The 14,206-nt window shown below is 53.1% G+C and overlaps 3 protein-coding genes across 3 annotated transcripts; 2 read left to right on the top strand and 1 right to left on the bottom strand.

Moving 5' to 3' along the window:
• Window positions 1–527: 527 nt before the first annotated feature.
• HER10_EVM0009180 (uncharacterized protein) lies at window positions 528–2,033 on the top strand (the record flags this gene model as incomplete). Its single annotated transcript, XM_035478678.1, has 1 exon — window positions 528–2,033. One exon carries the CDS (start codon window positions 528–530, stop codon window positions 2,031–2,033), a length of 1,506 nt encoding a protein of 501 aa, XP_035329824.1.
• Window positions 2,034–5,517: 3,484 nt separating this feature from the next.
• Window positions 5,518–9,179, top strand: HER10_EVM0005451 (arid/bright DNA binding domain-containing protein). The gene is made up of 3 exons (XM_035482981.1): window positions 5,518–6,808; window positions 6,865–8,711; window positions 8,771–9,179. The coding sequence occupies exons 1-3, from the start codon at window positions 5,845–5,847 to the stop codon at window positions 8,822–8,824; spliced, it is 2,865 nt and encodes a 954-aa protein (XP_035329352.1). The 5' UTR covers window positions 5,518–5,844; the 3' UTR covers window positions 8,825–9,179.
• An 836-nt stretch (window positions 9,180–10,015) lies between these two features.
• Window positions 10,016–12,435, bottom strand: HER10_EVM0006175 (short-chain dehydrogenase). The gene is made up of 3 exons (XM_035475767.1): window positions 11,628–12,435; window positions 11,260–11,511; window positions 10,016–11,158 (listed from the first exon to the last, which is right to left on the bottom strand). Exons 1-3 carry the CDS (start codon window positions 11,975–11,977, stop codon window positions 10,681–10,683), a joined length of 1,080 nt encoding a protein of 359 aa, XP_035329434.1. The 5' UTR covers window positions 11,978–12,435; the 3' UTR covers window positions 10,016–10,680.
• Window positions 12,436–14,206: the final 1,771 nt, after the last annotated feature.

A 14,206-nucleotide genomic window follows, 5' to 3' on the forward strand; every position in this document is an offset into this window, starting at 1 on the left:
ACGTCCCGTTATCCTTGCCATACACGCCATTCCTCTTATATAGTGAAGGGCATCTTGTTTTTCTTTCGCACTGCCCTTAGTGGACGGGAAGTCTCTTCTAAAGCAAACCGTGGGATGTGCGAGGCTTGATGGACTAACAACCTCTACGGACCGAAACTCACGATAACTCCCTCACTTTGGACGTGCCGGGAAGCTATCTCCGATGGCATCAACAGTTAGAAACGTGACAGAACGAAGTCATTTTAGAACCCTGATTGCCCGGTCTTCGCATCATCCCGCCATGAGAATCCTATAAGAAAGCAGCCTCTTTCCCATCATTACTGGCATCCTTTCCATTTTACATCCCATTCTTCATTCCAGTCATATCTTCATTGAGTACTGTCCAGTTACAACATACACATTCTCATCTTGAGGAATTGCTATACCCATCTGCTATACCACGCTCACCCCCAACCACTTACACAGGACACTGTCTTACAGCAACCAGACTCTTAACCTATCCTCAGATCAGCGTATCAAGAGATACGATGGAGTCCATTAGCAACATCGTCAATAAGTCCGCCGTGGAGACTGCCACCACCACCACAGCCGCCATCACTTCGCCAAGCGCGCCAGCTTCAACCACGAGCCTTCAGCAGCGCATCGCCAAACGACGCCGCGAATGGACCCTCACTCTCACAGACGGGCCCGTCTCCTCTCCCGGCCCCAAGGCAAAGTACCGTAGATCCCGCAGCTGGAGCACCAGGATCGGCGTCGACGCCCCGCTTAACGCAGAGCGGCAGATTCCAGTCTTGTACGCGATTGCCATGTCAAAGAGCAAGAGTAACATCCCATCCTCCCCCACCACCTCCTCCACCTCCTCATCTTCATCTTCCTCTGCTATCGAGGGTTTCGTCAATGATGAATACCCTCCGGACGCCGAGGAGTACCGCATCTGCCCCGACACAGACTCGCCTCGCTATAAGCACGAGTCTGATGTCGGCCTCTGGAGCGGGCCCCGTTCCTCGCCCGGCCCGAGGGCGAGGTACGCCCGGTCTCGCTCCTGGAGTTCCAGGCAGTCAGATAGCGGGTACTCCTCGGGGGCGGACTGTGTCGTCAGCGAGAGTGAGTCTGACGACGGCTGCGCGCATTATACGTTTCTTTCTGGCGCGGACTATTTCGACAGTGAGTCCGGCAGTAAGTGCTCCAAAGGCGAAGATGATATCGCCATGACCGACGTGCCTCTCATTGGCGTTTCCGGGTATGGCGATATAGTCATGGCTGACATCTCTCCCATGGAATTTCCTGGGGACGGCGACGTCGTCATGGTCGACGCTTCTCCCATTGGTGCTTCTGGGGACGACGATGTCATCATGGCCGAATACGAGGATGACGATGAGGACATCTCGATGGCCGACTATGGCGGAGACGACGACGTCTCAATGGCTGATTATGTCGAAGACGATGACATCGAGATGTCTGACTACAGCGAGGACGTCGATGTCGAGATGGCTGATTATGGCGACAGTGATGTCGAGATGTTCGACCATATTGAAGACACCAGAACCAACGTCTTAGACTATAGAGATGTCGTCGAAATCGACAGTTTCTCCGAAAGTGGCGACTCCCTCGATGACAGTCTCATTGTATACAACAGCGAATACGAGGACGACTCCGAGGACGACTTCGAGGACTTCGAACTCGCCATGGGATACTACAGCGACGGCGACTCCTCCTCGGACGGGGGAGATTACCCCGACCCCGAAATCGCCCTCGCAGACGACAACGATGCCGCCGTCGTCACCACATGGCCGTTGGACGGCACCACGCTCATTCGGAACTCTCCAAACGGCTCGGGCAGGTACTCGTCTCCCGCGCTTTCTGACCGGCCTGAACCTGACCTGATTTCGGAATATACACTCACCCGCTGGGTCAACGGAGTGGCCGAAAGGATGATATATGTCGACTTCGACTACTCAGACCTCGAGTGTGATGAAGAGTTGCCCGTCGTGGAGCTGAGATTGCCCGAGGATGAGAAGGATCACTACGAGTGAACGATGCCGCATTGTCGTTGCGCTCCTCCCAGAGATTCTTGACCGCTTGAAACGGTCTTGAATGGGAGTAAGGGTGATCCGGCTCATCCTCGCAGAGTCCGATGCTCGATAAGTAAGCATAGGATTAAGGGACTTTGTCGAGGCCGCCGTTGGGGTTGAACATCATCATGGAGTCGATGGTGTTCATCATATTGCAGCGGGAAGGTTTACTTCCTGGAACGCTTACTGTCAAGCTATTGAGATGGATGTGATGTGGGCTGACGCAAGATGATGATGGCTGCATGGGAGAGATCGAGGCAGCGAGAATTCCATGGGCTGGTGCCATGGGCCGGTGTCAGACTCTCATTTCCACCGCCCTTCATCACTCCCTGGCAGGAACACACATTACACAACAACAATAGCCTTAGGCCACAGCTATTGCAAGAGTCTAGAGGACGGTGTAGAACTATAGGACGTGAATAACAGGCTATATTGCGATGTACTGAGAACTGTCGAGTTGGTGCCGTCACTCTCATTGGCAGACAGTATTAGAAAAGGCGAAGGACGAAGGATATGCATTGGGTTCGCGAGCCTCAAAGGTAGTTCATCATAAGAGAGATGGCTCCACGGCGGTATGCAAATCTTCGTCAAGAGATGGTTCGTAGGTTCTATATGGCATAGGACACAGAATTATCTCTTTCTCATTAACAGACTCGCACCATGATGTGATGTAACTACCTGGCTCTAACTCATAGCATCTTCCATACGCACACCATATGCTATCATTACGACCCGCTTAGAATCCTTCCTGTCAAGTTAAATCAGTTGGCCCCCCGAGGAATAGTCTTGTCTTATTCAACAACACATTCGCTCAGTATCCCGGAACCGTGATAGCTTTCAGGAGCTTCTCATACGGTATGTCACCCACCTCAGGACCGTAGCGGTCGATCGCAACCTGGCAGAGATCGATAGCACCTTGCTCCAAATCTTCCAAAGCTTTCTTTTCGTCTATGCGATGATTCGGCCTGGAAGTGTCGAGCAAACGATGGAAAGATGTTTGGTGTAAGTTTCTGATGTCCCACATCAATTTGGATCTTGCGATGAAGAGTTCTTCCTCCTTTTCCGAGGAGCCAGATGGAACAGGGTCGGTCTGTGTGCTGTGGTCCATATTCATCAATACCGGCCGCGGCGAGTTCAGACTGGCGTCGACTCTGTCTGTATACTGTACTGGTATCATGGCACGAACTGGTGGAGCCTGGTCGACTTCTTCCACCAACATCGTCGGAGGCGCATCCACGCTAGACGACCCTCTGCCAATTGTACCTTGGGCGTGTCTCACAACATCAATCTCTGCATATTGCGTTTCGTTCACCGATGCAGAATCAACCGCGTCTTGTACCCCCTGGTTGAATCGGCCATTCTCTATAGCTTCTGACGAAGGCTGTTGCTCATGCCCGGTGGCCAGGCTTGGAGCCCGTGACAGTGCTCTGCGTTGGAAATGAGCAGACGAAATGGCTGGCAGCGGGACCGGTGATGTGGAAATCAACGTCGTCTGGGAAGAACACTTTTGCTTCTTGGAAGATAATTTGTCGATCATACCGGCTTCTTTTCTCTTAACGAAATTGATCCTGGTCGTCTGAGCTCTGTTGCCTTGCTCCGCCGATTGGATTTTAGCGGGTTCGATTTCCGATGTATGGGGTCTGAGAATATTTCCCTCTTTGATTGTATCCTGAGAGTCTTGATTAGGCTCTGGAGTCCCCATATGCGTGGTACCCATTTGCGTAATCTTCATCTGAGGGACCTCTTTCTCTGCCCTACTTCCGACTGAGAATGGAAGCTGGCGGCGGGGAGGAAGCATGTCTTGAATCTGGGTGCTAGAACTAGGCCTTTTTGTTCGTTCGTCATACTTGGCGAAAGCGACTTCATCGGCTGATGGACTGAGATTCCAATGACAGGAGTCCTGCGAAGCTGGCGGTGAGCGTACCGGTGGCCGTCGGTGGGAAATCGTTGAAGGTGTAGGGACCGCGGACCTGTGCTCTGTATTCGACGAAGCCTTTTGCGATGCGTATTCATTCGGCATCTCTGTGAATGCAGTGCGAGATCGGTTGAAGGTGTAAGGCGTGCCAAATCCATTTGAAGACTGGTGAACAGACCCTGCGCGTTGACTGACGGACGTTAAAGGCCGGTACGTCTGCACAGCTACACTGCTGGCTCGAGGTATCGAGTGGGTTCCTTCCGACCGAAATTGTGTCCCCGGAGGTGAGCCCAGCCGACCTTGGTAGTCTTGTCGCATCAAACTTGCATTATGCCTCGAGGAGTAGGGCTGGGTCGCAGCAGAAGTTTCAAAGTCGCCTGCAACCGAGGATGACCGAAATTGCTGCAGTGGAGTAGGCTGACGACGAGATGATTGCATCGGTCTGGCCTGAAAGCCGAGACTTTGAAAAAGGCCTAGTACTTGGTCTGTATCACTCTGGCTTTTGAATCTTAGACGGGTCTGTTGATCGACCTACAGATGGTCAGCAGACACCCCCACACGAGCATAGAATGTGAACGTACGCTACGAAGGCTCTCTCTAATGACCAAGATATTGGCCCCGGGGCAGTAGCCCAGCATGTAGTCGGCATCTCTTGAAATAGCTCCATCTCGACTTCCAAGTCCGAGCTTGAGCTATGTTCTGTCAATCAGCGCGTGTTGCCCAGACTACAAGGCGACTTACAGCCTGCGCCCCCTGTCTCGGCACAATGAGAACATGGTTTGGTTCTCTATTGGCATTGCCTCGAGATCCCATAGCATCTGCGAGAAGTATCTCCTGTTTCAAGTTGAGGACGGCATTTTCGACACTGGAGGTGCATAACCAGTCTTTCTCACGGTGGCGTCTCTCGGAGATCGTCGCATGGATCAGTGTGAACGTCCAGTTCTGGGGTTTCTGTACTTTGGGCGGCATGTTCGGCGATATACAGAGCCGCGCTTCTGATGGTCATATATTTTAAAAGAAGAACCTTCAAGTATATCAGTAGCTCGAGAGAGCGAGGTCGATCAAGTCATCGATACCACCGAACTGCGTAGTTAGTAACATGAGGCAGGGGTGTATAGCATTCCCGTGATAGGGCTCTTGAATAGATTGAGCGGAACAGAGCAGTGGTCAACCAACATTCCCACGCTATATGAGGGTTGAGTAGGTCGTGGGCTGGAGACAGTCACAGGCCAAGTGAGATTGAATGGTTGTTGCCCTGAAGAACAAATAGGAAGGAACTCTGACTCTGGATAGTAGGCAAGTCACAGTCTGGGCAGGGGTGTAGCTTCTCTTCAGTCTTCACCCATGCCTCGAGCTGCAGACGGAAGGTGCAGCTCATGTGGACCCAGTCCGAATTGGGATTTAAGTGGTACCTCTTAGCGCAGGGACCACCAGATCGAGCTTATAGTCACGTGAAGATAAGCCAAGACGTGGCCAGGGATTTCTCAACGTCGCGTAAAGGCAAAACACGGTTGGTTGGTTGTCCCGGCGCATCATTACCGATCGCAGAGGGCCCTGAACTTGCGTAAGAGCACACTTCATCCCCACCCTCTTCCATTGGGAGTCGACAACGCGTTTTACAACACAGAGATTCAGGCAGTTCTTGTCGCAATACTCCGGGCAACCTTTTCCAACAACTTTGGTCTTGGAGAAGAACTCGAAGCTCGTCTGCGAGCCTCACACCGGGCTCCGATCTCGAACCAGTGAACCCAACTTTGCTAGCAGGCTGCCCGTCAGTTTGCCTCACCCCGATCGCACAATCCCATTTTCGCGTCCACTAACAGGGAAACAGCAGCCTGCTCGATCGACCGACCCATCATGGCGCCCAAAGAAGCCGAGGTCGAGCTTCATGCTATCAGCCGAACCCCCGAGTATGAGGACTTCATGGCCAAGCTGAAGGCCTACCATCAGGAGCGGGGCACTGCTCTAGAGGCCGAGCCCAAGGTCGGACCGGTATATCTCGACCTCTACAAGACTTTCACCCACATCTGCACGAACGGCGGCTATGATAAGGTGTCTGATGAGAAGCTGGCCTGGCGCCGGATGGCGGAGCAGCTCGGCATCCACTCGTCCAACGTTGCCTCAACTGCCTTCTCGTTGAAGGAGAAGTACTACAAAAACCTTGCTGCCTACGAGATTAAGTTCTTTCACGGCAAGGAACCTCCTCCAAAGGACATTTTGGAGGATGTCTCTGCTAAGGGCGGCGGTCTTTTGTCTCGAACCAGAGAGAACTTCCGTGGAGCGAAGCGCGACAGTGGCACGGCTGCTGACTCTGCCGCGGCTTCTGGCGATGATGGCACCCCTACACGAGAGCGCCCGACTCCAGATGCGGCACCAACATCCAGCGTGAGAGCTTCTCGTGGCCTACGCGAGGCACCGCCCCAGAGAGTCATCTTTCAACCCGATACAGGCCCTGCTAGGCCGCCTCGCCACGTCTCTGGCCAACAGCCGAGCCACCTCAACACTCCTACCCCAGGCGGCCATTCAGGCAGTCATCATGGAACACCGCAACAGGTTCAGCACACCCCCGTGCCTCTTCCTCACCAACCAAGAGCTCCGCCGCGTGGACCGAGCGGCAGCTATAATCCGCCTAACCCAGACAACACATCGGCATCAGTTGAATCATACCTTCCCCGCTCGCTGCAGCCACCGAACCAGCAGCACGTTCTCCCCATGCGCCCTGTCGATACACCAAGCAATAATCCGGCCGAGTTTGCTCGCCGCCGACATGTAGCACGCTCCCTCCTGGAGCCTCCTCGCCGCAGTGGGCCCTATCCTGGAGGTAAAGACATCCTCATTCTCTCGTCAAAGTGTATGAAGCTGCTAACTTGTGTTCAGTGGGATTCGAAGGACCCAACATCTACATTCGCTGTCTGATGGCTTTGCGCTCTGCCATCTTTGAAGAGCAGCAGTTCGCGCTCTACCATTTGGTCAAGATCAGTTACGAACGCCACGACAAGTTCAAGTTCGAAGGCTTCCCGGGCCTCAGCGAAGGCCTCGTCGAAAAGGTTCTGGAGATTGGCAGCATTTTCTATGATGTCAAGTGGAAGATCTCCTGGGTTTCGCAAAACGCCGCCGACAATTTCGACACCCTCGATGGCAATGAAGGAACCGAGGACATCCTGGAACGTATCGACAGTTTGGAGCCAAAGGAAGTCAACGAACTCATTGTACCTGAGCACCTATCTGATCAGATGGTCCTCGTCAACGAGGCTGCTTTGACTCTCAGGAACATGTCACAGCTCCGTGAGAATGCTGCACACTTGGCTGAGTTTTTGCCGATCAAAGACCTGATTTGCATTGTCTTGAGTCTCCCCAAGCACGAGTGGTTGGTTGAGTTGAAGCACCAAATGTTGGACATTGCAGAGGCTTTGACACCCTACTTGGAGATTGACTCTCGCGATCCCCTCTACAAGGTCCTCATGAAGCAACTGAAGGGCTCCGACGATCGGGGTATCATTCTCACGGCTCTTCGAGCACTTGGTCGTATCTCGATGAACCTTGAAGCCACCAACAGGCTGGACAAAGTCCCTACGGCTATCTTAACCAAGATTAGCGAGCTGATGCTTCTGAATGACGACGAGCTCAAGGATGCTTGCCTCGATTTCCTCTACCAGTACACAGCGGTTGTCGGCAACGTGGACAATTTGGTCAAGTCTCTCAACTGCGAGCACCTGATTCATCATCTAGTCCGTCTCCTTTCGCATAATGCTAGGCGATACCAGATAGAAGAAGTTCTGAAACCCGCGCCGAAACCGGCCACCAGCAACGACCCGGCCGCCATGCCTGAAGACCTGCTACAGGATCTATTGAAGCTAGAAGAGCCTGAGAGATGCAACCAGTGGGTCAAGTGCTTCTTCGAGGAAGTCAACGACTCTTTCGTCACCCAAATCGCAGCTTGGCAGGCGTACCAGAATGCCTTCAAGGCTGCTCTGCAGGCCATTGACCAGCCTCTCATCACTCCGGCGGACTTCATCAGAAACAGCTGTGCGGCGTATAAGAGCTCCAAGGCTGAGGTGTGGGCCGGCACTGGAAATCCCGGCCAGGTTCAGCAGAAGTTCATTATCCGTGGAATCCAGTGTCGACTTCGGCCTGTGGGCCTGGACGGACGGGTCTTTGTCCGTTGTCTATGGGACTCGGCTTCTGGTCGACCCAACGAAAAGTGCGGTCATTTCTTCGGAACCAAGGAGACCATGTGGAAGCATGTCGTTACTACCCATCTCAAGTGGGTTCGGAACGACAAGGGCGGTTTTGACAACAAGGAGGAAGAAGTTCGATGCCAGTGGGCTGACTGCACCAAGTACAAGAAGCCTACGAAGATGAAGCTCGCCCTCATGGGCCACCACCTTCAAACCCACTGCTGCCAGAGCTTCAACGGCATCGCCATCAACGAGAAGAAGGCGCAAGCGGGACCCCAGCCTAGTGACAGTCTTGTGGTTCACTATGAGGAGACTGCCACGGCTCCCGATGAGCAGAACCCCGCAGCTCCTCCTCAAGCGGCCGGCATTCCTCTGAGCGCGGTGCTGATTCTTCGCAACATCGCCCGCAATGTGGTCAAGACAAGTGCTCAGGAGGATCTGCTCAAGCAGCATGAGCTTGGAGGTGAGGCTGGTGGCTGGAACGAGCGCCTGTTCCGCAACGTTCTTCCCCGTCTCTACGAGATTATGACCGAAAATAAGGTTCTGGTAAGTTTTTTTCCGCTGCTACTTATCCCCATTATGGCTACTGACGCGGAATTTCACAGCGGTCTCACGTTTTCTCCCTCATCGAATTCGCCGAGTCGGAAAGAGATTTGTAGGCGCATTCCAACAGTCTGCCTACTTACGATGCGTCATGCGTGGTGTTACGTTGCAGAGACCTGACTGGGCAGATGCTCTGCGTCCAGCCTGGCGACAATGGGCTAATATGGCCTTGATACACGACCGTGGACACCATAAGACTGTAAAACGTCGAGGAGAATTGCGGTAAATGGCATCGTGGCCCGGACGAGAGAGCAAGCACAAAATGTGGGAGAACGTGTGATAAAAACTGTACTTTTTTTGGGATGGCAAATACCCAGGCGTTGAGGAGGAACGGCCATGAGAATTAGCAAGCAAGATGACGACTTTGTTTTCTTCCCCCAAGCTGTAGAATAGAATCAATTGCGATCAAGGAAACGCCACTGGAAATCACCATGAAGATTATATGTCATCGTTCTTCTTCAATGAGTTTTTTTTTGCCTGTGATCAGCCCCAAAATGCACGGTCTCTCATTCGGAGTTGAATCCGGACGGCTGTGGATTCTCTCTCCCCTCCGTTTTTTTTTAGCTCCACGATGCTTGCTTGCCTGCTTGCCTGCTACCCCCCTAGGATTTTTTGGAAGTATCGTGAGTGTGGAGCCCCCGCCGAACGAGCACACCATCAGTCAATCAACCAAGAACCTGTGCGTTTTTCTTCCCGCTGTGGAGACGGGGGGAGCCGACCAACTCAAATTCAACCCATCGTGGAGAGTCCAAGGTCCACCTCACGATAAGGCTGTTTCTCTCTCCCGTCGTGATTTATTTGCCCCCCTTGTACCTAGCTCCATCCCTAAAGAGGGAAACCCACGATCGTCTAGTTTTCCGCGATGATCGTCGGTACCGCTGTGATTTTTCTTCTTCATACACGCCGACGTATTTGGTTCAAGAATGGCTCGGGCCGAAAGATGATCTCTTCGGCTCCCCCCTCCCCGCCTTCTCCTTATAAATGGAAATCATGCAAGTGAAAGCTGCAATGGCAAACATTCCAGGGCTTGGCATCAAGTCATAAGACACCCTTCCAAAGGAGCCATTCAATCAGTGCAATTGCAACCATGACACAAGAACCTCGAGACCGAGTGCCACATACAATATCAACGGCATAATCTTTCTGGATGGCGGGAAAGCAGCCTCACTTCCCCATACCCCACAAACTCATCAAGATTCACAAAGGCCACCGTCACGTTGCATTCCACAAGGCTGGAACAAGAAAAGTGACGTAACACAGAGGACGTGTCTTTTCTCTTTGGATTCTATCCTGCGAAACTTCTTTGTCTGATCTGTCCTGTCTACCGGGGAATCCCAGATTCCAATCCCCAAGAAATCATCTTTCTGCCCGTCCCACTCTATCCTCTTTTTGCTAGTCTGGTTGCCCAAAGCCACCGAGGGGCAAAGACCCAAAACCGTTGGAAAAAAAGAACCTCTAGGCCAAATCCCCAAGTCTTTTGGTTTGTTCCTGTTGACTCCTAAACTACCTTGCCTGCTTTGAGAACAAACACTTGCGCGAGAGAGAAATGATGGCTGACAGATGAAAGTCAAAAGGGCTGAATGGGCGCTGTGCGACCCTTGGACCACTGGGGGGTATAGTCCCGGAAGACTTTTGTCGGATCGGTAAAAGGAAAAATAAAGCAATGACACTAAGAAATCGGCACGAAGTCGCCGTAGGGTAGGCGACCATGTTGGAGCAATGGTGCTGGTTCCACTGGTATCACGTCTGCCTATGGCAAACATACCGTCTACGTGGATCAGCGATGCTCTTCATCATAGCTGCATGACGGGACGCAGCCCGCAAGCTCAAGACTCGCCAGGTACATGCCAGACCTACCCCAAGGCAATGCAACATAGCAAAGCTCGGGGAATGGCCACATTGATGTACAGGCTTAGTAGCAAGTGTAACCACCATCGATGATGACGTTGGAGCCAGTCATGAAGCTGGAGGCATCGGAAGCCAGGAAGACGCAGAGACCGTTAAGGTCGTCGACAGCACCAAGGCGATCCTGGGGAGTCAGGGACTTCCAGATCTTCTTCTGGGCGTCAAGTGCAGGGACGCGGTTGAGGGCAGTGTCCATGTAGCCGGGGGAAATGCAGTTGACGCGAATGTTGTACTTGGCCCACTCAGCAGCAAGGGACTTGCCAAATTGAATGACACCAGCCTTGGAGGCGTTGTAGCAGGACTGCTCCTGGGGGTAGTTGACAATGCTGCCAGACATGGAGGCGACCAGGATGATGGAGCCAGGCTTGCCAGCCTTCATCATGGCGCGACCAACAGCCTGGGACATGAGGAAAGAACCAGTCAGGTTGATGTCGATAAGACGGCGGAACATGGCGGGGTCGTAAGTCTCGGCCTTGATGTTGGAGCTGTTCAGAAGAAGTGTTAGTGGGTCTCGCTAAGCGACAAGGGGCGAATGCTCAGGTGCTATGCGTTTTGTGCATGCTGCATTATGGGGATTATGACGTACTCAGCGATACCGGCAGAGTTGACCAGAACATCTGGAGCGCCGTAGAGCTCGACTACGGAGTCGACTGCAGCGTTAATGGCAGCGCCGTCACGGACATCCACCTTAAAGAAAGTGACGGGCAAGCCAGTCTTCTGGTGCAGCTCGGCAGCAGCCTCGTCACCCAACTCCTGGTTGGCATCGAAGATGACCAGGGCCTTGGCACCAGCCTCAGCGCAGGCACGAGCCATGTAGTTGCCCAGACCACGGGCACCACTGTGAATATGAAGTTAGTCGTGATGTTGATTTACAGTTCTTGTTTTTTTAGGGCAAAATAATCAATTGGAGCATTGATCTCGCAATTGATGATAATTGAAGGGGGGTAAACGTACCCAGTGACCACAATGGTCTTGCCCATGACAGAGAGCTTCTGCATCATGGGAGGCATGGAGTCGAAGGTCTTACGGGTGAGGGGGACAACATCGTCGTTCTCAGGACCGGGAACAGGAGACTCGGTGGGAGGACGAGAGTCGTGCTCGCGGACGGGAATGGAGAAGTGGTCGGATTGACCAGTGCCCTTAGCATCGGGAGCGTAGACAGAGACAGGAACCTCCTTCTCGCTGACAACGTCGCTCTTGAAGGCGCGAGCAGAGACGGAGAAGGGACGGGCAGCCTGGCTGCGGATGGCGACGCGAGGAGCGAAGCGGGTGGTAAGACGGAAGGCAGAGCGAGCGGCGGCCATTTTTGCGATCGGTCAGGTGGTAATGAAGTAGGATACGAGGTAGAATTATTTATGGTAGGGAGGAGGGAGAGAGTTGGTCAACGCGAGAAAGGTCTTGACCGGTGATGAAGGTGCGAAGATGGAAGAGAGTCGCAGAGATTCGCAGAAGTCGAGCTTGATGGGAAGAAAAACAATGATGGAATGCGAATGTGGGTGGGAAAAATAGAAGTTGGACGAGCAAGCAAGTGGAAGGAAGTAGGTGTCCAAGTTGATATAGGTAGGTCCAAAGGGGGGAAAGGGAAGGTGTGGCCCGTGTAAGCTAAGGTAAGGAAGGAAGGGACCGACAGTCGAGACGGTCAAAGTGAGGTAAGCTTGGGAAAGTACAGTACGGTATTCGTAGCGTAAGAAAAGGTAGCTGAAGTGGAGGTACCTTGTGTTCGCCGACGCAGGATGATGTGAGGCAGACGAAGGGTTGGTTGTTTATTGTGCGTGCCTCACCTTAAAACGTTGATCACCTAGCTACCTAACCTTGCCTTAAGGTACGCTGAGCTGAAGTGGAGGAGAGCTGTCCGTATCGGTACCGTCACTAAGGTAGCTTCGTACCTTCCTAGTGTTGCAAGTGATGGACGTGGAGATTCTGAGCGTGGCGTGCGGCGATTGCGGAACCGTTCTAGTGCGCGCCAGGGGTCCCAGTTTAAAAAATAAATAAAACAAATATCTAATCACTCCATCCATGAGAAATTCCTGGTGCTGGAGCTCATGTGGGCGTCGACGCGGTGAATGGCATTGTTTCGGCCAGTCGGGATGGCGATGCTGGCTGGGCAAGACGGGCAATTGGGTGACCTGGGCACACCCACACTTCCAACATGACTGCGGCTCTACTCTGTTAAGAGACTGCAGATGCTGCATACAGGGGTTCGTGGCCACGGGGGTTCTCTCGCTCGGGATTGGGGGCAACAAGATGCAGAGAACACCACCTCACACCACGCGCTTGGGCGACCATGAAGCGGGAAGCACCTGGATTGGCCTTGCCTGGCCAGCTCGCGGGATGAATCCGAACGCTATAGATCCAGCGAGCGTCACCTTGCGCTTGGCAGGAGACGGAAGGTTTCGAAGCATTCGAAACAGCGGTGATGGTGAGTAGGTAGGTACTCCGTCAACCTGTATCCGCATACAAAGTACTAATTGAGGCTTCATAGGAATGGCACGGCGATGTGACTGAAAGGGTCCCGCCCTCTTCCAGCGTCCCTACCTGGTTCCTTGCGGGCAGTTTCCATGGGCGTGTCAGTTTTCAGGACACCTCTCAGCGTCCTAATGGCAAAAGCGGCCCCCATGGTGACCCTAGCAATGTGTCTGTTTGGCAATCTGGCCGTACTTTTGCACCGAACGGCGGCACCAATACCTTTGGGTTCAGCATCCCATGGAAATCTGGTGTGGACGGGAGTGTGGTGAGTGTGGAAGCTGGGATGGTCGACGCTAGCAATGAGGTGTGGAGTGCAGCTTGCAGGCCTGGTGGGTGGCGGCTACTCCGTCCTGCACCTTGCCCGGCTTCCTGTCCGTCAAGCCATCCGGGATGTCTTAGCGTGGAGGGACCCCCATGTGAATCCACTCTACCGTAAAATGGGGCCAAGTTGAGAGATCCTGGACATCTCCTGCAGCGTTTGAAAAGGTGCAAATACGTCACCGCTGCTTGTTTGACCCGCCGCACGTCCGCCGCCTCACACCCGCCGCCACAACTCAAAGAGCAGACGAGACGAAAGATCAGGATTGGTTGAGTCTGTCGAGCTCATGAGTTTGCTCATGGTCCCTGAGTCTTGACAATGAGGCTCTCAACATACTGCATGAATGACTGGCCACGGTGACAGCGCATCCGACTGCACCTTGCCAGTCCGATGGGTCTAGATGGGATGAAAGTCGCCGCTGTTGTTATCTTTGCGACCAAAGTCGAGCGGAAAAAAGAAGAGAGAACGCCAAAGCTTAAGTCTCAGTCGCTTTGCCATTGCTTAGTGTGTGCACTGAAGATAAGGCTATGATACCAACGTCACCAGCACCGCAAGCGCATTCTGCAAGTTTAGGCATGGAGGGGAACTGCGTCTCGGGCGTCATTTTCCAAGCCATGGTGTTAGAAGATTAAGAACAACGGCATGTCGCGCTGCAACAATCATATGGGAACCCTGCTTGGTGACAGCAACTCTCCGACTGAGCCGACAGTGCTGAAAATTGCTCTCTTCGTCTTGCCATCCCATACAG

Source organism: Colletotrichum scovillei (genome assembly GCF_011075155.1).
Source record: "Colletotrichum scovillei strain TJNH1 chromosome Unknown Contig00009, whole genome shotgun sequence".
Lineage (NCBI taxonomy): Eukaryota > Fungi > Ascomycota > Sordariomycetes > Glomerellales > Glomerellaceae > Colletotrichum > Colletotrichum scovillei.